At 43.2% G+C, this 25,224-nt stretch overlaps 1 protein-coding gene across 1 annotated transcript in view; it reads right to left on the bottom strand.

Annotated features, from left to right (window-relative positions):
- SPAG17 (sperm associated antigen 17) overlaps nt 1–25,224 on the bottom strand; it is a 209,574-nt gene that overhangs the window by 170,549 nt on the left and 13,801 nt on the right. Inside the window, exon 2 of the mRNA XM_084757928.1 lies at nt 111–251. Coding sequence (XP_084614054.1) covers nt 111–251 — 141 coding nt within the window. The remainder of the gene's footprint in view (nt 1–110; nt 252–25,224) is intronic.

The following is a 25,224-nucleotide window of genomic DNA, read 5'->3' as shown; positions in this document are numbered from 1 at the left end:
AAATAATGAAGTAGTGCAAGGCACGGTTGTTGTTGCGTGTTCTAAAACTCCAGCCCACAACACTAACGAAGGGTGACTTTGGAGGCACCAAGGCGGAAAGGGACAGGTACCTGTTGGAGAATGTCTTTCCAGGACACTATACCGAAGAGCCTGCGCTGAGGGACTTGGACAGCCAGGTTGAGGGCATGAATGAGAAGGTCATCCTCAATCCGGTTCCCGACCACGAAAGCGATGGAGGCCTTCCAGTCGTTCTGTCACAAGAGCAGATGGCATGAGACGCTAAGTGCTCTCCACTGGGTAATTTTGTGTTAAAGGCTCTGACTGAAAACCCGGGTACTTTCCCTATTTTCCTTTAAGGACAAGGTTGACCTTGGAGTACATGAGTTTTCTTTTTTCACAGCAGCCACAAGGCAGCAGTGTTGAGCTAAGTTTCGTGCAACTTGAAACCTGTTTTCTTGACAAACCAGGAAAACAGGTTCTGAAGGGTAGATTCATTCTTGTGAAATGCTGTCAATAATAATGATGATGACGATAATGATGATGATAAACAGCAACAACAACAACAACAGTAACAGCATACATTAAGATGTAGTCTCAAAACAGTAAAGATGTTTCATTTCTTGGTTCTTTCTCTAGACAGTGACTCCATACAGTACTAGTTTTATAAGAAATTCAAGACGTATTGCTAACTGTTGGACGACACTGAGTGAGTTGGTACTGGAAACCGTCACATACCACCTCCTTTTCCTGCAAACAAGAATGTGTCTGACAACTCATGGAAGGGTACTTCCCACGTCTTGGGAAAAGGCTAAAGTATTATATACGTGAACGTGGAACTTTGTGTCAAAGACTTTAAAGGAAGAAGTAACTAAAGACAAGGGTCCCGTCCAGTGATTCCTTTATCTCCGTTTATTATCATTTCTATGGAAAAAGGTAATTCTCTGGGAGACTCCAGCCATTACCCTCCAGGCCCTCGCCACCTCCGGGTGTTTGTAAGGAGGCCAATTTCCATTTCTGAACAAAAGCAGTCTCATGGAGAGGTGGGGGCAAGCATGCATGACAAAGACCCTAGGGAGGAAAGAAGACTGCCAGGAGGGTGCCCTGGCACGTGATCTCAGGAGGCCTTGGTGTCCCCATGTGTGAAATAAGAGAATTGAACCTGATATTGTCTCGGCTGCCCTCTAGCTCTGGGTTCTCAACCTGTGGGGCACAGCCCCCCAACCCCTGTGGGGCGTGAACAAATGGCCCTTTCACAGGAGCCACCTAAGAGCTTTGGAAACTACAGATATTTGCATCACAATCCACAAGAGCAGCAAAATTACAGCTATGAAGTAGCAACAAAAGGAATATTACGGTGGGGGGGGGCACCACAACATGAGGATCTACAGTAAAGGATTGCAGCATTTGGAAAGATGGAGAACCACTCGCTCTAGCTCGCTCTAGCTAGTTCTACAGGCCTGACATCAGTGGATGCCGAAGTAATGTCTAAGAAGATTGGACAACTTCATGCGGTTTGTGTGTGTGTGTGTGTGTGTGTGTGTGTGTGTGTGTGTGATGCATAATTGTGTGTGGTTCTCTCTACTCTTTCCTGTTCATGGTCAGCTAATGTCAGAAGCAGAATCTGTGTGGGAGGGAGAGGTACAGGCTCCTTTCTTTCTTACCATCAATAAGAGCCGCCTTCCTCCATAGAAGCCGTCTTTCTCCATGGAAACTTACTATAAAACAAGATCCACCCACTGTCCAGTGCTATCAGGAAAACAAAACCACATGTGGCAATAGAAAAACGCACGCTTTCCTTACAGAGACTGTGTTGTTTGCGGACGTGCAGGTAGGCATGACTTTGTTTTAAATTGTGGTATTGAATTTAAAACATTCACTTTGGACGTTAATTTGATGTAGAAAGAGAGGGCATGTAATATTATTGGTTTTAATGTTCTGGTTTTAAAATGTAAGGACGATGTTTTAACAATTTATTTAGAAACGAATTTCATTGCCATGACGTGACCTCCCTTGCAGTGGATGCCATCCGTATGCCTCCCATGGAAGCTGCTCCTACAGAGAGAGCCAAAGAGGGAAAGTCTCCTCCATCCTCACAGAAAAGCATCCGCTGTTCCCAGGCAGGCGCTGGGTTAAAGTGCCAACACTGAGAAACTGCTCTCCACCTCCCACGTCTCCCTCCAAGTTTCTTTAGCAATGTCTGAAAGCTAACGGTGATGAAAGTTTATCTCTCAGCTTCTCCTAAAGACAATTCCAAAAGAGGGGGCTGCAGCCCATAACCTACCTACCCACTAGGATCTACTGTTAAAGGCAGATGTTGACCATTTCAGACAAGAAGAAAGGGGAAGCGGAGGAAGGAACTAACAATTACCATGGATCTGCCATGTGCTGGGCACATGTTACCCCACGGAACCTCTGAGTAACTCCGTGAAATAGGCACGCTGGTACACTGTAATGGAAAGACAGGTCCAGGAGTTCAATGCCTTGAATAAGACCATTTTGGCGGAAACCCATGGGGATTACACAGAGCGCTGACAAATCTGATTGGTTCAGGACAGTTCTGCGGGCCTGTCACCAGAGTCAAAATGACATGTTACCATCTATCATATGTTACTAATTGATAAAGATTTACAGTACTTGTAAAAGTGTATTGAGTCTTCAGAAATAGCTTATGTTCAACTCTGAGAACATTGTAAGTTACATTAAAAAATGACATTTTACAGAAGATGGGGAGGTTTAAGGAAATCTCCTGTGCTCCCTCTTCAGGAGCCAAGTGCCCTGCTTTCTTTGCTCTAAAGTAACTTTAAAACAAATGGATCCGTTTTTTTCCAGCCCATGGTCCTATAAGTTGAAACTTGTGGTACGTCTGAGGTCACTTTGAGACAATTCATCTAAGCTGGAGCAGAAACAGTCTCCTCATTTGATAGGGTCCGAGATATCTAGTTATGGCCCAGCTTCCACCCACACATTGGTCATTAAAGAGCGGCTTCTAGGTTGGGCCTGTTTTGTAAAGAGGGACCCGTAGAAAGATGTCGTTAGAGCTACATTTTCATGTCTAATCGGATGGCCTGGGTCCTAGTAAACATGAGATGGAGCGGCCAGTCACTGTGTGGAGGATGCCTGTGGGGAAGCCTGCACAAACTCCTGGCTGCAGCAGGGGGCAGTGGCATGCTGGGAAATGCCTCCTGCTGCATGGAGGACACCGAAACACGTGAGGCTTGAAAAATATATATTTCTGGATCTTTCTCTTAGCATTCCAGGAAAACTGTAGGTCCCAAATTTCTACCATCAACAACTGGTTTAGAAATAGTTTGTTGTTTCAGGAAAAAAACAAAAAACAAAAAACAAACAAACCAAAAAAACAACACAAATATGATTTGGTTTAATACTGTTAAAAACAAAACAAAACAAAAATGTCTTCCTTTTTATCCCATTTCAACATATAGTTGAACAGAGCCCTTAAATTGAAGTTCATCGGAGGGAAGGAAGCCGGAGAGTTTTGGTACAGTGAGAATGAACACTGACTGTGAGAGAGGGAGAGAGGGCAGTGCCATGTCACAGCCAAGGAAGCACACTTGTGAGTATAGTAGGATTCCTACCTGGGGGTGAGCTCCAGACAGTTCAGGGAGCTGGAGTGTACTTACCAGGAGCTGAGCAGTGAAAACTGGCCACTTTGGAAACTATAGCAGATGAGTGTGTGTGTGTGTATGTGTGTATATGTATGTGTGTATATGTATGTATGTGTGTATATGTATGTATGTGTGTATATGTATGTGAGCGTGTGTGTATGTGTGTGTATATATGTGTGTATATGTATGTATGTATGTATGTATGTGTGTATATGTATGTATGTGTGTATATGTATGTGAACGTGTGTGTATGTGTGTATATGTATGTGTGTATATGTATGTGTGTATATGTATGTGTATGTGTGTATATGTGTGTATGTGTGTATACGTATGTGAATGTGTGTGTATTTGTGTGTCTATGTGTGTATATGTATGTATGTATGTATGTGTGTATGTATGTGTATGTATGTGTATGTGTGTGTATGTGTGTGTGCATGTGTGTATGTATGTGTATGTGTGTGTATGTGTGTATATGTATGTGTATGTGTGTGTGCATGTGTGTATGTGTGTATATGTGTGAATGTGTATGTGCGTGTGTGTGTATGTGTGTATGTGAGTGTCTGTGTGTGTGTGTATGTGAGTGTCTGTGTGTGTGTGTGTGTGTGTGTGTGTGTGTGTGTATACCCCAACACTTTGACAATAAAGGTGGCTGTCTGCTACCTGGAGACACATATGAAACACAGATAATGCTGAGTCCTGTCCCAGGAGTTGCTGGGAAAGCTGGTCAAAGGTGGAATGGAGTCATGTATGGACACAATCCATTACCTTCTGTTTGCTTAACCAGTCTTACCTAATTTGAAGCCTGGCAGGAGGGCGCCTCAACCCAAACACTTAGACGTAGCCTCCTAAGGCGAGAAAGCATTCAGTGCGAGCAGGGAGCCTGGCCTGTTCACAGAGTCTCCAGTCTCGCAGACATTGGGGCAGATTTAGATACTATTTTTCTTTCGTATATTAAAAATTCTCCAAATTTCACTAGGCATTCCATATTCTAATATGATTATAACAACTCTCTCCCTCCGAGGGAGACACAGTCTCTGGACACTGGAGCTGTGATGGCTTCCTCCTGCTAGCAGAGACAGTGAGCTGATACCAGAGAGACAACGGCATGCTGTCCTGGTGGCCTTCCAGAGCTCTCCTGGGAGAAGGTCTCCCTGGGCCTCTACCCAGTACTGACCAGAGAACAAACCTTCATGAGGAAAAGACGTATAAAAGTCGTACGTAAAATCCATGCAGTATTGAAGAAGTTGAGTTTTGCTGAGAGCAGTTTAATCCAGATCAACACTGAGCTGGAAGGAAGCCTTTGTGTCATGTAGATTTACCACCAGATGGACAGGGGCTCATGAATGTCTTTCTTGGGCTAGGCTTTTTTCTTTCAAAAGAAGGCTTGGCTCTCCATCAGCGGAGGAGTGTTAGTGTGGGCTTTTGGCCAGGAGAAGAAATATTTTCATTACCTCAAACTGGCTGCTACACGGTTGTATCTGTTAAGAAGGAATTTTGAACTGTAAACTAAGTTGAATGGTGAGGTTCAACAATAGACCCATGCTGTACAATAAACACGTACAATATTAATGACCATGACGTGAATTTACCTGACTTTCCTTATGAAGCAGGCATTTATTATAGACTCTCCTCTAATTATACAACCTTTATAAATTCTCATAAAACTGACTTTGATATATTAGTGTATACTGCAATGAGGGATCCTTGTTTAGGAATCAGCCCGTGGGGCTGTCATATTTTTAAAACCAGACAGAAATTGCGTTTTATACACTAGTGCCCTTGTAGTGCCCACCGCAAGCAAGGAATAGAGTCAGGCTCTCTCTATGAGGGCATGGGGATACACTTGGGCACTCGGAGGACTTTGACGCTTGGCATCATAAAGTGTGAGAATGGTGCACATCAGCAGCTCTGGGGGACACATCCTGCAGCCTTTCAGTCTCCCGGAGCAGAACACATGGGATCTGACCTAGGATGAGTTCTGCCAGGGGTCAGTTACAAGGATCTGAGACTTGCTCACACATGTTTCCTGACAGCGACTAAGGCAAGCACCTGATACAAGAAGAAGTGGCCTGCTGAGGACTTAACCAACAGCGTTAGCTACAAAGCCACGGCCCCTCTTTTTCCTTCTTCCTTTTCTTTCCCATGTCCCATCAAAAGGATGCTCTGGCCCCTCAAATACGTGACATGTCCTATGAGCTGAACTTCTCTAAGCTTTAGTCACGGTGGAAGAATGTAAAGGTGCCTGCAGCAGGGAGAGCAATGTCACAAGGCATCAGCTCATCACACTGGCTGTCCAGGGCCAGAATCCAGGAGAGAGCTGCATGGCCTAGGCCTGCCATGGCAGCGGTGCCTCCTCCCACCATCTCAGTCTGTGGTCTCTATCCAGGGGCATATGGGAACCAAGGGATACCACTCTCTTCAGCTGTGTCCAGTGAGACAGCGTCAAAGACTCAGTGCTTGACACAGGTCGCGTTTCAGTTGGCCAATGCTGCATACCAGGGTGTTCTACCCGGAAGCAGGATGTAAGACATTTCCCAGAAGCACCCTAGGACAAGCTTCATGTGTAAGGCTGCCTTAGCAACAAGCAAGGCTGAGACCAAGACTGTTAATGGAGTGGGGCGTGCACCCTTATGTGTTATTGTCCTAACATGGCTGCTTCAAACACCGTCAGCTTATGGTTGGATCAAGGAAAGAAAAAAAAACCCGACTATCAATTTTTGCATTGTCAAAAATCAAGTGTTAATGGGAATAAGTTAATTTTATGCCATTTTTATAAGATAATTTTCTCTTTGAAAATAATAAAACTGACATGACTCTAAAACAATTTGTTTCTGTGGGAGAAAGGGCCCAGGTCATATACACACAGTATCTAGAATACTAAAGATACGCTCATTTGGAGATTCATGGGAGAGAACGTTAGACTGTGCCAGGTGGTACCTTTCCATCAATTTGTTTATGGTGTAAACTCTCAGAAATGCCAGCCAACATCAACCACAAACACAACACAGCACAGAGCAAAATGATGCGTCGGAGACAAGGGAGACTGCTTCAAGCTGTAACATGTGTGCTCAGTTTCATCAGGAGGCAGTGGGCACGCAGGCAGCCACAGTGAAGAGGGGTCCCCGGAGGACTCCTCACTGGAAGTGACATCTGCTTCCGTGCTTCAAAAGTGCAAATGGGTGTGCTGCTTGCCGTGAAACAGCACACATAAAGCTGGTTAATTTTTGTGCGTCTAGATATAAAACACAGATGTCCACTCAGGGCTAGTTCTTAGGAACAAAAGGAAAAGGAGTGAAGTTTCAGGCCTGGGGCTGAGTTCTGGATCCCCCGCCCGCCCCTTCAAGGTGTAATGAAGTTTACCACCTATTAGACCCAGGTCTTAAGGGTCGACTTGCTAATCAGATAAGTAAATAAACCCCATGCCTCTGTTGCCTGGACCACTTTACTTTTCCTCTTCAGGGATGCCCACATATTAGAAAGGATTCCCAAGAATTCTTAGATTCATTCAAAGGGTGCCTTGCTAATGGTAGTCTTTTCTGCAGTGGAAAAGGTTCTAGAACATGCCAACCAGGCTGCTTCCTATTCATCCATGTGCTTACCCTATAATGGCTTTCCATAAATGCTTCTCGAACTCAGCAGCCAAAACCACACACTAAAGAGAACTTTCACACATACTTGGAATGGAAAGGCTGAGTGGGTGTGTGCTGTTCTATCAGCTGCTCTTGGCATGGGGGGTGGGGTGGGGTGGGGGGTGGTGTGTGTGTGTGGGAGGAACGGGGCTCCCTAGCCACTGAGGTGTGTATTAGAGCAAGAGTGTGCTCCTTTGATGTCTCGGCAAACTTGGGAAAGTCTGATTCAGCCGCCTACAAATAGCCGTACCGTGTGCGTGTGCTCGGTGTCTGGCTAGCTTCTCTTGTTTTCATAAATGTTAGACACGATCACTAAAACTAGTAAGTGCTGCTGGGAAGGGCACAGTGCACAAGCGGCATCCAATTCTGCTTTGTAGTCTCTTACCCAGATGGCCTTCCTTGCATGAGTCTTTAAAGCTCTGTTTCCTCATTGAGAAAAAAAAATAGATATAATAGTACAGAATTCAAAGAAAGGTGTGGGACTCTAATGAACACACAGATGTAGCATCATTTTGTAAGTTGTCAAACACTGAACAAAAGCATAAGATAGATCAGTTGTTTACAAGGGAAGGTAGCCTGGCTTCCCAAAAAAGTTCTGCAAATGTAGGTTGGAGGAGATGCTTGCTTCTGTGATTCTAAATTTGACCATGTCTCTAGGATCTTCTTTGGACAATTTAGCTTCTGGCTTAGGCTGTTTGGTTGCCTTTTTTTTTCTTTTTTTTCAGTTTTCAGAGAGCCCTTGGCCCATCCCTGCAATCTAGCACATGAGCCTAATTCAGTTTTGCTCCGTGCATCAGAGAGTTTTAAGGCAGCTATTAAAACACCACATGGAAAAGCTTTGCAGGGAATTCTACTCTGCACAGAAACCACAGAAACCACGACACACCTTAACTATCTCCCCACCCCCACCAGTTGGCTACAATTACAGCTCCATTATGTTAGTGCACTCCAACCAGTTTTATTGCTTGGAGCAAAATCTGAGGTCCAAAGTGAACTTCAGAACATAAAGAGTAAGGCAGACTCAAAAAAAAAGTAAATAAATAAATAAAAAAAGAAAGAAACAACAAGCTTCTTTGGCTTTTCAAACAACAAATATTACATATCAGAGACATTCTTCTTCCAGAGGAGACTGAGGAGTCCTGCTAATTGCTCCACAAATGTAAAATTGGAATCAGGGACTCACCCCCAAAGAAATGGGATCTCTTTTCATCATCACATATTAAGAGCCATGCTCTTTCATCAACCCCTTCCTCAGACACGGGGCCGTCTTCTCCTTCCCTCAGATCCCTTCAAGGTTAAGTCACTACCTTCCACATTAAAACTTGAGACAGATTTCCAAGATGCAATTGTCCGCTATGCAGCCCTTTCCTTTGAGTCTGCAGACTCCTGCCTCCCTCTGTACCTCACGTGTTCACTAAGCTTCATGTCGTGGCCTGTCCTTTACACGAAACCTGCCTAGAGGAAGCAGAATAACATTCTCCTTGATGCCCCATAGCTGCTGCTTACTTAATGGTTGTGGAGAGTCCATGTTCTTACAGTCAGTGCAAGTGTGCCCGCATCTGCGTTGCCACAAGGGCACCGAGCAGGTTTACTTCCTGCGTCTGTCTGAACGAGGAGGACGCAACACCCCAGCCTACTTCTCACAAACACAAGGGTCCAAGACTGCTCTGGTCACAAAGTATATCCCATTGTACTCAATTCAGTGAAATATCCACCAGAGGACAATATTGTGAAGACAAAACTGCAGTGCCCACTGTTTTGTGATCAGGACAAAAATTCTTTGCCTATGTATGTGTTCTCTTTGTAGACCTGCTCAAGGATTATGACAGTTCTCAAGCCCTGTATCTGCTTATGGCTGTTAGTGTTCTCTAATTACACAGATACACAGGCTCCATTAATTAGATATATAAGAGTAGTAACTCATAATAATTATTCTTTTTCAATTGGTTCCCAAATAGAATTTTTACAATAGCTCTTCCAACACTAGATGGAATATTGGAAACCCTGACTGTTATTCCTGATTCCAGCCACAGGGTTTTGGAAAACTACGTGAATACTCACAACCTGACCTATGAGAAATAATAATTCTTCCATCAGATAGTCATTAATTAATTAATTCAACTAAGACTCATTCAGAATTGATCAACACTGAAATGGGCTTTGGAACAGAGGGAGTAATCTAAGGCAGAAAACTCCACCCTCTGAAAGGTGAGAAGTTGTTATAGGTTCAAATATTTCTTTTTTTTTTCATACCTCGAAATCAGTGTTTGAAGTTTCCATTTTGGTTATTACATCACTCATGCTAATTTATCCACTAATAATATTTACTAGGAGAGCAATTATATGGTGTGATCTCAGAAATTAAAGATAGAAAGATAATCACACACACACACACACACACACACACACACACACACACACACACTCACAGGCACACATGACTGATGAACTGAACGTGTCTGCCTCTATGTGGATAGAACTCAAAACACAATGGTGAACAAAAACAAACCACAGCAATGATTACTATAGTGTGAGAGTATTTGTGCCCTAATTCAAGCTGGCACCCTCTGCATCTAGGACAGCACCTCCAGCTTAGAGGTCTCAGACTAACTATTACTCATTAGTGGAATCGCATCTTGAGTGCTGCTGGTTTTTCTTTGCGGGAAAGCACGAGGAGGCATGGGCTGACAGGATATGCACTGGACTCGGGCTGGCTTGTTGCTGGGAAGAAGAGATGGATGAATGGTTACAAGGACAAACGGTCTCCAGTTTTCATGTGTTTCTTTTAAAACACATTTTTTTAATGAGGGTGTAAAGGTGCTTGCTAAATCATTCTACACTTGAAAATGGACTGGGAAGAAGACAGTCTCTGCTCTTCTGGGGCAGGGGAATGGCTCAGTAGATAAAGGCACTTGCTGTGCAAGCAGGAGGACCAGAGTGTAGACCCTCAGAACCCACCCACAGGCTGGACAGATGTGGCAACTGCTTGTAGTCCGTGCCACTGAGAGCCTAACCCTGTCCTTGGCGCAAGACAGATGGCTAGATTAGCTACAGCAAAATCTAAGTTCAGGAAGAGACTCTGTCTTAACAGACAGTGTGCAACATGAGGGCAGACGTCAACCCCTGGCCTCCACATGAGTATGCACACATGTGAGCATGTGCACACATACCCTATACACACACACACACACACACACACACACACACACACACACACACACACACACACGCAAAAGGACCGAAAAAGGAAGTCTTTCTCTGAAAAAGACTCACAATATCACAGGACAGAGACAGGTCTGAGCCATGGAAACCTGAGTGGCAGGCACTCTCCTAGACCCCCATCTCTGCCTGCTTGGAAAAGCGTCTCAGGCACACATGGAAACGCTGGAAGCAGTTCTCAGTCACCTGTGCTGCGGCTCTGCCTTCAGCCTTCACTGCGGTCAGGAGTCCATGCTGCCTCCATCTAATTCCAGCCTTCCTGAGTGCCCATCACCCTGAGATATTTTCTCATAGCCAGCCCTTCCACACAGTCTATTCCTGAAGCTCCCACATCCTGACAACCCAAAGTGCCCTTCAGGTCCAGAGCCTTGCCCCCCCCCCCCCCCCCCCGCCAGCTTCCTTCATTACCAGCACCATCATAAGCACTGGGCTGAAACTGAATCCATGAAAGGACTCGTGAACATCCTTAGTGGACATATAGATGTTGCCCCCAAAGCAGTGCAATACAAACAACACCCCTATCACAAAGAGTAAAAGCCATGCAACTTAATTCTACTAAACTCAGTATCTCACATTTTTAAAATGTCTTCTAGTCATCACAAGCTTCTGATCCTTTCCCACCTTTTTCTTGAGTGTATAACCAATGACTTCTCCCTCCCCCCTTTTAAATTGTTTTTATACAATTTTAATTAAAATAACATTATATTCTTTTACCCTCCCTTCCCTTACCCCACGAGGCCCTCCCACACGTTTCCTCGCTCTATGGCTTGCTCGGCCTAGTCTCTTTCTTATATTTGTGGCTTTTTGCCTCAGCTCTCCAGCTCATAGTGACCACGCCTGCCTCTGGCGCAGTTGCCGGTTCGTCCCCAGCAACACAGCACTTCCACTGTGAGCAGCACCTTAGTGTGTGACTGTAAGCTTAGATTGCACGAGAGTCATGTTTGTCAAAGCACAGGTCATCTGAGCTGTACCCCCAGTTTCACCTCAATGAATCTAGGATTCAGACTGAGAACTTCATTTGACCAGCATGTTCCTGGGTGAGCATAATGCTTCTGGACCAGGGATTAGACAGTTAGAGCCAGCTGTGCCTGTGTTTTCAGATGTAATGGTTGTGTGCCAATAATCCTCAATTATTCTTTTTCCTACTGACCTCTCCTTTCTGCATATTCAAGTAGTTAATAGAAGATTAATTTAAAAGGAAAGAAATAGTGTTTTCAATTGAACTTAATTACTTGATGAAGACGTGTCAAGCTTCCATGTTTTACAATTTAAGCCAAGAAGTCTTTTCCACTGGATTAACTTAAAACAGTATGTTAAGTACAGTTGCCCACTATGTCAAACAAAATTGATTCCTAGCTGCTTGTTCATTTTGATGAAATCTTTCGCTGACCACGTAAACTTAGACGACTTTAAAGACCTCTTCCTGGTAGCTGAATACAGAGGAAATGTTCAACATCCTTACTTTTGTTGGGAGAATTGTAACAATAATTCTAAGATTATAAGAGTGATTGGAATTAGAAATGATGCCAATAGATAGATAAAGCCAAGGGAAGTAAAGTTGCTCAAGGAGCTGGGGCAAACGTTGAGTGACACCATCCTTGAATAGGTGAAGGTGACTCTACAGGGTGAGCCATGGAAGATAAACTTATGGGCTCAGCTGACTGAAGCTGACACCCACGAGTCAACAACCAGGCTCTACCTCATGTGTGGATTCATATCACCAAAAAAATTCAAAGACCTGGCTAAAATATTTAGTCTCCAGATGTGATTGCCATGGTAAAACTTGTCTTCCACTGACTTTTTCTAAGGTTAACACCAAATTCATAAGGTGTGTGTGGCAAATAAGATAATAAGTAGTTCTGATACTTTGTTTTTATAGTGACAATAACAAATATAAATAAAGAAATGTGTTCTTTCTTATTCTGTATGATTGTCCTCCTGATAGGATTTAGAATTACCTAGGAGGCAAACTCTGGGCATGCCTGTGAGAGTGTTTCCAGAGAGGTTGAAGCAAAGGAGGAGGACACACTCTGAGTGTTGGTAACACCATCCATGGGCTGGGGGCCCCTCTGAGCATCAGCCTTCTCTGCTCTCTGACTTTGATGTGATGGGGCTAGTGGCCTCATGCTTCAACCAGCACAGTCAGAGGTTCTCTCACTGCCACGCCACCCCCACCACGGCGGACCAAACCCTCAAACTCTTGAGGCAAAATAAACGCTCCTGTCCTTAAGCTGCCTTCATCAGGCAATTTGTCACAGCATGAGACATGTGACGGATGCACCAGGGTCTGAAATCTGACAGGGACACAGGGGTGGGTGAACTTAATATTACTAAATTGAATGATTTTAGTCAAGAGTTTGGGCGGTGCTTTTCTTTTCTATTCAATATATTCTGAGCCAGAAATGGCTATAATAATGCCTGTGCCACCCCAGGTCATACATTATAATTATATTTAACAGAAAATGAATAAGAAAAACACACAAAAATGACGGTGAGTGTTGAAGACAAGGGCAACCAGGAAACAAAATTTATCTAAACATTTAGAAAGCGTTTTCTAAGTTTCCCTACCAAAATATTGAGTTACCATGGAAGTAGCAGAAAGATTTGTCATGGTTAAGATCTGGCTTAGAGACAGAGGTGAGGTTAAATGGGGCATTCTCTGCATGAAGACATGTTAACAGTGGGGAATTCTGGGAACTGACTTTGGATGATGGAACTTATTAACTGCCACAAAGGAGATGAGAATGGACTACATCGTGAGATCTAAAATTATGTGCTTTCATGCTGTGAGATTATTTTCCTCGCCACTTTGTCTCACTTATTCCTTTTAGAGATGAAGAGTCTGATACAGAGACTTGACCAAGGAGACACACAGCAGACATGATCTGACTAAGAGATTGAGGTCTTGTTTTCAGCTGTGATGATGAGACGGTGAGTAGGGAATGGGTGAGCAAGCTGAGGAGGTATGCCCACGAGGTGCATGGGACTGGTAAGTGAATACACAGAGGAAAACACATCCCCAATTGTGGCTTCAGGTCCTGAGGTTCTTATAACAACCACAGCAAATATGTCTGTATGTGATGGCTCCCCATCTCCACCACAGTCCTGAACTACAGCCCCGTGGGAAGCCTTTGTTTACCATGTGCAGGAAAAGGTGAGCGGGAAGTAGAAGACATACATCCCCCACCGGTAAAACCAAAGAGTCTACACGTGGAAAGCTGGGTTTCCTTTTCCGCACAGGTGAAAGGGCTAGAACAGCTGGAAAGAGTCACAGAGTGAAGAAAAAGAGGATTAAGTTACAGAGCAACTGAAACAATGTTAGGATGTTAGGATAGATAGGATAGAGGTGGGAGAAAACGTTCTGGTAAGAAAGATGGAGGGTGGCCTGCTTCTTGATAGCCTATGACCATATAGCGGGGGAGGGGGAATAGGGAAAGCGGGAGGGAGGAACAGGAGGATACAAGTGGTGGGATAACAATGGAGTTGTAATCTGAATAAATTAATTAAATAAAAAAGTAAAAAAAATACTTATTTTTAACTATGAAAACATACTGCTTATTTTGAAGAATGTATCTGTCAATGTTACACATCCTTAAGAACAATATAGTTTGATGTTTGCAAAGAAACCAAACAAACAAAGAAACAAACAAACAAAAAAGATGGAGGGTTGGGGGAGAAGGCTCAGCAGTTGAGCTGCATTCAGTCCTAAGGACCTACATGGTGCAAGGAGAACACCTAGGTTGAACTCTGACATCTATGTATGTCAAAAGAAAACCCATACAGTAAATAAATAAATAAATAAATAAATAAAATTTGAAGAATGATAGAATTATACTTGACAGATGACTTGCAACACCATAAATTACCAATAAGAATGAATTGGTGCAGTTCCTTCAGGAACTTGTAAGATAGCAGTTACTGAAGTTGAACATATTCTTGCCCTACAACGTAGTATTTCTAGTCTTGAGCATTTGCCCAAGGGGAAGGAGCGCATACAGTCAAAGAGGAGCTCGCGCACACATTATGATAACCCCTCCCTCAGAGATAACCCAAGGGCCAGGTGAAGAGATTGTATGTAAAAAGTCAGGGGCCATTTATATAAGGAATGAAAAGGAGCAGCTAGTTATTGATGCAGAAATATTCATGAAGACCTTGTGTCGAACAAGAGAATACGTTGGGTATCAGCTCACTTATGGAAAATTCAAGAACGAGTTAAATCATTTGTATGGTGCCTGAACTCAGCTGTGTTAACTCTCAGAGCAGCAGTAGGTGTTCGCTAGGAGAGCATGGAGAGAGATTTATGGTACAGTTTTCATCTCATACAGGTTCCAAATCAATGTTCTGCATCTTCATCCTAGCAGCAGATTATGCCAACATTCTAAAAATATGTGTGTGACAGCATTCATTTGAAAGAACATAGTTCAAAGGGGTTGCTTTTGGTACAAATGACTTGAACAACCCTTGTATTTGCCTTCTCCTTCCTCCAGTTAAGACAACACATTTAAGGCATTGCATCCTGGACAGAGAAGCCAAAGATCACATTATTCAGTCCTTATCTATGATGAGCCCAGAGTCCAGGAAGAGGAAAGCCGGCATAGGAAGTGTGTGTGTTTGTGGCAGTCATAACTGTGATGTTTATTGATGTGGTGGGAACACAAGAAAATGGTCACTGATGTGGGAGGTCAGCAACAGTTTCACGTGCAGAATGGGTTCAGTAATGACAAGAAGGTTAGCAAGTAATCTCTGAGAAGGAAGAGTATGCTGAAAAATATGCTGTGTCTTAAACAAACATCAGCTGCAGCTCTGAGCTGCGCAGCTGTAGCGAGACGAGGCATCTGGAGGGGGAGGGAGAAAGAGGGAAATGCTCTTGAGGGCAAAGATGCGGGTATTACAAAAGGACAAACCAGGTGGGCACGTGAGAAGGAAATGAGAGAAGACAATCCAGATGGACGCTGGGCACACATGCGCTGGTGGCAAACTGAGTGCATTCTGTTTGATAACAGTGTAAAAGTAGTGGTGGTCATGGTGAGCTGAGAACGTGAGGTCGAGCACAAGCTCCTGATACTGCAAGAGGTGGTTCTGGTCATTTGTAATTAGCTGTCAAATAAGCTGTTCTTCCGGAACTTGGAAGGGGCGGGGACATCATTGCCCATCAAGAAGACTTCCAGACATGTGAGATGGGGAGCTAGTGTGTCTGTAGGCAGGCTTAGTTTTGAGGACTAGTTTCCATCCAATTGTGACTTCTGAGCCTGTAACCGAAGTCAGATGGTCTTCCTAGTAAGACCACAAGCTGCGGTCTGGACTCCGACAAAGCAGGCAGCCACAGTGGTTTGTACCATGCAGTCCTAGCTAATCTCTATTGCTTTGTGATTGTTTATTTTTGATTTTTACTTTGATTATTGTGCAATTCAATCATTGTGTGTAATCTTTAGCATGCATAATATATAAATTCTTGATGAAAAATGTAAAAGATTACCACAAAGAGACTGCAAAATCCAATTATAGTTCTGATTATTTCAAGTATCAACAACAGGTAAATAAGCCTGACTCCCTAGGAGAAACAAGATGAAGAGAATCAAATGTAACTGAGATGTGTAATTACATTGTGCAAAATCCATATTAATTGCCTGGCATGGTGGCACACTCCTGTAAAGCCAGCACTTGAGAGGCTGAGGCAGGAGGATCATTCATTTGAGGTCAACCTGGGCTACCAGGAAAGCTTGTTTTGGGAAAAAAAAATAGCACTCTGACATCAATAATTTGTACTTCTAAAATAACAGCAATGATGTCAGCATATCTCAATGTTGGAGATGCTAAAGTTGAGCAGGCAAAACTCATACCACCTCCCCCCCCACACACATACAAAGCTGCATTTTCTGAAGCTCATGTTTCCAGTAAGTCCAATGTGCCACTAATTACTGACCAAGGAAACTGAAAGGGCATCTCAAATCAGTCCTTCGTTAAATCAGTTGAAATAAGTTTTTAATCTTAATCAAAGCTTATCAATAAAGTAATTTAGAAAACAAGCATGTCAATAAAGTGATTAGAAAATCAGCATATCAATAAACTGATTGGAAAAAGGCATATCAATAAAGTGACTGGAAAACACTTTAAAACAAGTGACTGGAACTTTTAACATAACTCATTACTTAGGTGAGCATCACCAGGAGAGAGGCCTCCAGTGAGCCCCTGCAGCCCCATCTGTGTGCCTACTGACCCTCTGCACCTTTGTAATTTTAAGTTGGGCAAAGCAACATTTTGGAAACATGAATCAAAGCAGTGACTTATTGACCATCTCTGATAAGACCTCAGTGGCTTCTAATCATACCTAAAAGCAGATCTAACTGGTAAAATTCAGGATTCCAAAGTTGGCATCTGTCGATGTTCACCCTATATCAGCAGGTACATTGCGGATACACAGCTCAGGACCCTTTGCCTAGGGAATGGTGCCACCACAGTGGGCTGGGTCTTCCCACATCAGCTAACTTAATTACAGCAATCCACAGCAGACCAGTCCTTGGCCAACCCACATTAACAGCCTCACCGAGGCTCTTCCTAGATGTTCTAGGTTGTGTCCAGTTGACAATTAAAGCTAATTGTTGCAGATATTTAGCAGACAGTTTACTTTATTGTATTTAAGATTTTAAAATGTTATTTGTTATTATGCTTCTTCACATATTTATCTGATTTTGTTTACAGATTTTTCTATTTTTGGCAATATTTTCTTTTTTTTTTGGTTGGGAGCCTAGCCTTTATCAGCTGAGCCACCTCTCCAGCCTAAGCAATATTTTAAATCTTAGTTTCTTTTTACTTTTTTTACTTTCTTGGTTTTCTCCTTCCTTCTTCTACAAGCTGTAGTACTTTGATTATACTTATTTACTTTAAAATAATTTTGTTATGTTTTTAATTTTTTAAAATTTTAATATTTGAAATTTATATGCTTATATTTATCTAATTTGGTTTGTAAACTTTTTAGTATTGGGAAGCCAGGTTGCTTTTTTCCCCCTCTTTAAATTTTGTTAATTTCTTGTTCTTTTCTCTTCCTCACCATCACATTCTTGTCTACCCTTTGTTTTCCTTTATTTAACCCATTCCTCCTGTTTTTCTCCCTCTTCTACATTGTACTGGCTAGTTTCATGTCATCTAGATACAAACTAGAGTCATCAGAGAGTAGGAAGATGCTTCTGTAAAGTCAGGCTGTAGAAGCCTGTAGGGCACTTTCTTAATTAGTCATCAGTGGGAGAAAGCCCAGCCCATTGTGGGAGGTGCTACTACTCCTGGGCTTGCTGATCCAGAGTTGTCTAAGAAAGCCGACTGAGCAAGCCAAGGGAGAGCAGGCCAATAAGCAGCACCCCTTCACAGCCTCTGCATCAGCTCCTCCCTCTAGGTTCCTGCTCTGTGTGCGATTCTGCCCTCACTGCTTTTGATGTTACATGGAACAGTGAGTAAAATAGGCCCTTTGCTCCACAAGTTGTATTTGGCCATGGGGGTTTTGTCATAGCAATGGTGACCCTAACTAAGATATACATCTCTTTTCTTCTTCTGGTTTATTTACTATTTCTACAGTAACTTTAAATAACTTTCATGATCAAAGCATAGTCAACAGTAGTTTTCTGTTGCAGCTTTGGGGTCGCTGGTGATATGACTGTAGGCTGTAACTGATTTTAAGTGTGTGTCTATATTTAGTATGGTTTAGTGTTCTGTTGCCACAGTCTGTTTCCTTCTCACAGAGATTAAATATAATCAAGCAAGCAAGAATCCTCTTTAATGAAAACTTAATGACACTTTAATACACTAAAGAAGAAGCTGGAAGTGGAAAGATTGCCCTTGCTCGTGGGTAAACAGAATAAACAACTTGAGAATGGCTGTATTGCCAAAAGCAATCTACACATTCAGTGTCGTCGCCATCCTAGTCCCAATGACATTACTCACAGAACAATAATGCAAATCCAAGAATTCACAGGAAAACACAAAAGATCTCAATTAGCCAAGGCAAATCTTATCAGAGATTGTATTCCCAAGCCATAGTACCAACGCTGTGCTGTAGCTGCACAAAGAAAAAGAGGGAGACAAGTGGATTGGAACAGAGGACCCAGAAACAAATCCGCACAGCTACAGGGATGTGATTTTCAATAAAGCTGTCAAAAATGTATGTTAGAAGGAAGCTTCTTTAACGAATTATGCTGAGAAAAGTGGGGCAACAGTGGCACCCACGAGGTCAGGTTCATTGCTGCACCGTTCTTGGCAGCCGCGGAAGGGAACCAGTCTAGCTACCCACTCACAGGTGAATGGCTAAAAAAAAAAGTGGTACATACAGGCAGTGGACTTTTATACACCCCTAAAGAAAAAGGAAATCATGACATTTGCAGGAAGACGGAAGCAACTGGAAACCATTATGTTAAGTAAAATAAGCCAGACTCAGAAAAATAAACATTGCAAGTTTTCACTCATGTGAGGAACCTAGATGTAAAATGTGTGTGTGGGTACACGTGTGTGTGGGTACATGTGGGGGGTACATGTGTATAGGGGCACATGTATGTGGGGGTACATGTGTGTGGGAATACATGTGTGTATGGGTACATGTGTGGGGGTACATGTGGGGGGTACATGTGGGGGGGCACATGTGTGTGTGGGTACATGTGTGTGTGGGTACATGTGTGTGTCTGTTTATTTATGTGGGGGGTCAGGGTCATGAGACTAGAAAGGGGCTAATGAGAAGGGAGGAAGAGACTTTAAGAGACACGGGAAACAGAGGAAGTAATGGAATACATTGTAATAGAAAAATGTAATAGAAAAACGATGCTGAGAGCAGCTGGGGAAAGGAGGGGAACCTCTGGGCGGGACTGAGGAGCGCATGAGTGTGACCAAAGTGTAATAATGCAGATGTACAAACATGGCACCGTGACCCCCTTATGCTAACTTACACAACAAAACAATATGAGAAAATACGGTAAAACAAGGAAGTAAAAAGTGCATTTTGAAGCAAGACAAAATAAGATATCAATTCTAAGAGAAATGCTATTTGATTATTCAATAATTTGATAGAAGTGGGTTTATTGCTAGTCCACTGCAATGTACTAATCTGTCTCAGTGTGCTCAGTCCTAAATGCTAATCTCACTGTGATTCATAACACAGGGAAATCAGAGTGACCAAAGTATGTACAATTAGTTAAAATTTATGTGTTATAAACTTTATATATCATAACATGTATATTTTAATATAAAATTATGGCATTAATTTATAAAAATTAAGTTAGTTAAATGTGACATTCCAAGAATTTTATAGTTTACTTAGTAATAAAGATCATAAAGACATCAAACATGCCCAGATCTCACACAGTATGAATAATGAAGGCTACAGAAACTTTTTTTTTTTTGGCAATACTAAAAGTTTAGAAAAAAAACTGGAAGACTTTTGAGTATGTTGAAAATACCAGTAAGAGCTCTGTGAATAGAGAACGTCACACACATTACATTAATGATTATTGGTTCAATGGGAAAGCTGTGGTTGAGCCCAGTGATGCTCCTGGGAGCACATCGTACATAGACAAGTGCATCACTTAAGGAGTGCAACTCATGCCAACCAAAAGACCATACCAATGTTCCTAAAAATCCAGACTTGATTCTGGAATTAGAACAATTTGATGAATAATAAACTGAAAATCATACTGTCTGACAAGCCATTTACCAAGGTATAGCTTAGAGAATAAAACTGATTTATGTTTTTATACATGTCCTAATTGACACAGGGTGACTATTCAAATATTTTTCATATTCACTGTTGGATGAAGCCAGGTAAGGGGAGAGGGTGGGGTTTCTAGAATGGTGTTGGCTAGAAACTGTGAGGTGGAGTTGAAGGGTTAATAGCAAAGAACAGGCAAGAATCTCCCGCCATTTGCATGTTGAGGACACAGGGGTGATTTTTGATGATATTGAGTAGGACAGTTAGAGCGAAGATAGAGCAAAAGGCTGTGGGGAGACTTGTTCAGTTTTGAGTCTGAAGTTTATGTATAAAATGATATTACAAATAATAATTATGTGTATTTATTTAGCCTAAGAGCACCTTCCACTGTCATGCATTTTACTGAGTTGTTATTTCATACGGCCACAACACTGTCACCAAGCGCTCCTTCCCACGGAGCATTACAAGCCCTTCACTCTGGCAACACATCTGATCTCATCCTCCACGCGCCGGTTGGGGAGCGGTGCGAGCTCATCCTCCACGGGGAGTGGCACGCCATAGTGAAAGACCTCGTCCCTGCCCTCTGATCTCATGCGGCAGGAAAACGGCATGTGAGATGACGACCCAGTTCATGGTATATTTCCTGTCTTCCCAACAGGGCTTCCAGGAAGCAGAACCTGAAGGAGAGGGGGTGGACAAGCACGGTTCGACTAACTTCCAGGCACAGCAAAACAAAGCCCAAGGCAGCCATGTGTTTTCTGATGGCTCCAGGATCCAGCCAAAAGGCCAGTGTGGCTACAGTGGGACAAGGTGGCAGGGTGAAACAAAGTCAAGAGAAGCCAGAAACACCCAGCAAGCATTTGAGAGGATCCTGTGGCTGCTTTGTGGAGACTAGAGGTTAAGGCAGCAAGCACAGGGGGAGCAGACAGAGCTCTAATAGTCTTGGCTATTTTGTAGCTTGGGCAAAAACAAAAACAACCCCCCCCCAAAAAAAACAACAAAAAAAACCTGTCTCTTGGGTTAGGCAGAAGAGGGAGACAGTGCTGGGAGCAAAGATTTTAGATGATGGAGCCAACAGGAGCCTGAGTGGTTAATCATGGACAAGGGAAGAGGACTTGGGAGTGTTGTTACAGTCTTGGTGAATAACGACCTCAGACAAGATTGGGACTATGGGGGATGACACAGAGTTGGGATTTGGATGTGTTGTTACAGTATTTTGTATCTGTTCGGCTTACTAAGCAAATGTACGTTAAAGCTGCCAGCACTTCGCCTGGCAGAGTCTGAACTGATTATAATCTGCCCATAAACTAAACAAACTACTCTAAATCTTATAACGTACGTATATTCCAAACACTTGCCACTATGACCCCTGGGCCAGTCCCACCGTCCTCCTCCAATCGTCCAAACTAACTCCTCCTTCCGCAGCCATCAAATTTCTCCTCCTCTCTCCTCCCGGAAGTCCCGCCTTCCACTTCCTGTCCTTCTGCCCAGCTGATTGGCTAAACCGTGCTTTATTGATGGTTGATACATTCACTTAGCATTCCTCCACAATGTGTGCAGCCTTAAATAGTAAGCAAGGTAGCACTTCTCCTGTGTTGGATGGCCTAAGTCATCTCAGAAATGGCTCTCATGTCAGTGGCGGAGGTATGATTATTGCCCTGCAGTTGTAACTAAGGTTTGAAGATCATTAAGTTGTAACGGTGACATGCAGGAAGCAACTGACTTTCATATTCAAAGTGAAAGAAGGCTAAAAGGCTAAGCCAGCAACCTGCCATCAGTGTATTCAGTCCAGGTGGTCATCTGGGAGGAAGGACTGCTGTGTGCAGTCACTGCTGGATGCTGCAGCCAGGAGAGACCAAACCTGAAGCATCGGGGGACTGGGGTGCCTGGGAATCTGTAGTGTAAGAGGGCAGCAGGCATTCAGAAGGTCACCCTGAAACTGCAGAGCAACAACTCAAAAGAGGTAACTATTAAAGGTGCCAACCAGTGAAGTGTACTGAAAGGCCAGGAGTCAGGGAGTGCCAGAGAGTGTGGTGGGAGCTGCTTTCTGCAGCGGGCAGGAGGGGATGTGGATGAGAAACAGTTGGCAGGAATGGCACTCTGTACATGCTGGGAGCTATTGGGGAAGCCATTCTCCTCCAGTAACAGGAGATAAGATGGGTGGGTAAAGAAAGTCCACAAGAGGCTGGACCAGGAACTCTGGGCAGGGCATCTTGGGAAAGGGGAGCCAATGACAGTTTCCATGGCCGGAGACAACCCCAATCAACAGCCACCATTTCTTCATTGGCATTTTCCTAAGTTGCTGCCAAACTCCCTGGCAACGCTTACTTTTTCCTTTTTCTTTCTTTCTTTCTTTTTTTTTTTACTTGTATTTAATGCTTTTTTTTTCACTTGCAATAAAAATGATCACACATAACAACTCGGCGGGATAATTTGACATCCCAATTCCCTCCAGTTCCAAACTCATTCAAATAATACATTTTTGTCCAGAAGGAGAAATTATAATGTGAGGTTATGAAAAGTCCATTTCCCTTTTAACATTCTCCCTAGCAACTCGGCTGTTTTCATTGGCTTTTATAAAAACAACCTTTGTGTGAACTGGCAATTTGTTTTGTAAATACCAATGAAGGCATATTTGAGAAAATATAGTAGTAAAAAACCAACCCAGTTTCAGAAATATGCCTGCTGCCAGACGTCAGTCTTCAGCTCGTATTATGAGTATTTCCAGTAAGTCTTAAATACACATTAACATGAGAAATAGCTTACTGTTTAGGATCAAAAAGGGGGGAAAAACCTTCACTGACTCTCAGAAATTGCTTAAGGGTTCTAACCAATAAAACACGTTCCCCTCTTTGATAAACTACACTTATAATAGCTTCAAGCACTTCAATTCAATTGCACATTTACCCCTCAAAACCTACTCAGACTGGGTTTATTATCATCCTGGTATTACATATTCTATGATGTTGTTTACATAAGCGAACTGGGGCATTAATATCTCAGCAACGCCTATCTTGAGCTCAGTGCCACTTTCTAAACCTTTACAAGAATTACAGGCTTTGTTCGAGATGTCAGGAGTGCTTTTTTACTATTTCCCAAATGTTCACAACTCAGCTATTGTCACTGGGCTACATTTAATAAGAGAAAAATATTATTTCTCCACTGAGGTGTAATAAGGAGAGGCTGTGAACCAAATGTCCTGGAGAACTTTCCCAGCATGCCTTTTGGCTGGCAGGCAAAGTGTCTCTGCAGAGTGGAATGGAAAGCCGAGAGGTTCCTTTGGGGACAGTAACACAATCTGGTGTCCTTGTTGCGATGCATGCACTTTATTTTTGAGACAGGATCTGTGTGTGTGTATGTATGTGTGTGGATGTATGTATGTGTGTGTGTATATTTGTATGTGTGTTGTATGTTGTATATGTGGTTGTACATATTTATGTGTGTGCATGTATGCATGTTGGTGTGCATACATGTGTGTGCGTGTGTAGGTCAGAAGACAACATTGGCTGCCTTCTTCTATCATGTTTTAACTAATTTTTCAGAAAGTGTCTTCCACTGAACCTGGAGCTAGCTCACTGATTCGGTGAGGCTGATGGCCGGCAAGCTCCAGGACTCTGCCTGTCTCCGCTCCCCTAGCACTGATGTCACAGACATGAGCCATTGCACCCAGGGTTTTTGTTGGGTGCTGGAAATCTGAATTTAGGTCCTCATGTTCATGGAACAAGCCCTCTGCTGACTAAAGAGGCTTTTTTTATGTAGCCCTGGCTGGCTGAGTTCCCTTTATGTAGCTCTGAAGAGCTCTGGGCTGTGACTATGTCCCTGCCATTAGTGAGAGAAGAGTATTAGTCCTCATCAGAGGTATAATAAGGAACAACCATGAGCTGAATGTTCTAGAGAATGTTCCTTCACGTGTCTGCTTCCTCCCCAGTCACTGCTGCTTTATGCCAATACTCTGTTATCTTGTCTAAGAACGCATATTGCCTGTCTGCTACTCACACTGATTTCTATGATACAAGCTTCACTGCACTCCAAGATTAATGGGCAAAGTGGTGGAATTTATCATTTGTGTGTGTACCATGTGCCTAAAATTATGCTAGTTATGGTAGAGCTCATATAAGGATGAAAAATGTGGTTCCTAACAGCTCATGTTCTCTAACGCATGAAATGATACCAAACGAATGAATCTGTAGCTAAGCGTGGAGTTTAATGTGGGGCCTAGAGCCAAGGCAAGGGGAGATAAATGTCAGACAAAGTTTATAGAAAAGTTTACTGTGTCTTAAAAAAGAGTGTAAAAGAGCTGGAGAGATGGTTCACTGACTGAGAGTGCATATTGCTCTTCCAAAGGACCCAAGTTCAGTCAAAGTACATGTACAGGGCAGCTCAAAACTGCCTGTAACCCCAGCTCTAGGGCATCCGACACCTTCCTCCAGCCTCCATGGGCACCTGTGCTCACATGTATATACCCACACATAGCCGCACATATACACGTAATTTAAACTCAATACAAATAAATATTTTTGAGAAGAAAGCTTACAAAATGGATAGAACTAGAAAAATCATCCTGAGTGAGGTAACCCAGACCCAGAAAGACATGCGTGGTATGTACTCACTTATAAGTAGATATTAGCCATAAAGTACAGGATAGCCACTACAATCCACAGACCCAAAGAAGCTAAGTAACAAGGAGGGTCCAAGGGAAGGCACTGAGAACAGGAACTAGAATAGACGTCTGAAGTAGATGGAGGGAGGGAACTGGATGAGACAGGGGTGGGGAGGGGAGCAGGGATGGGGACCACAGGTGGGGAGAATGGGGGAGAGGACTGGGAGAGAGAACGGAAATTTGTGGGGAGCATCTCTGGGAGTGTACGGGGGTGATCTTGCTGAGACTCCTAGCAGTGGGAGATACAGAGCCTGAAGTGGCCACCCTCTGTAGCCAGGCAGGGCTTCCAGTGGAGTTAGGGGGACATAAACACACTCACAAAACATTCAACTCCAAATTTGCCCTGCCTACAAGAAATGTGGAGATAAAGACGGCGCAGAGATTGAGGAAATGGCAAACCAATGACTG

This window comes from Acomys minous (genome assembly GCF_964271855.1).
Source record: "Acomys minous genome assembly, chromosome: 14".
NCBI classification, from domain to species: domain Eukaryota; kingdom Metazoa; phylum Chordata; class Mammalia; order Rodentia; family Muridae; genus Acomys; species Acomys minous.
The sequence above is the reverse complement of the archived record's forward strand: the minus strand, read 5'-3'. Positions and strand labels throughout refer to the sequence as shown.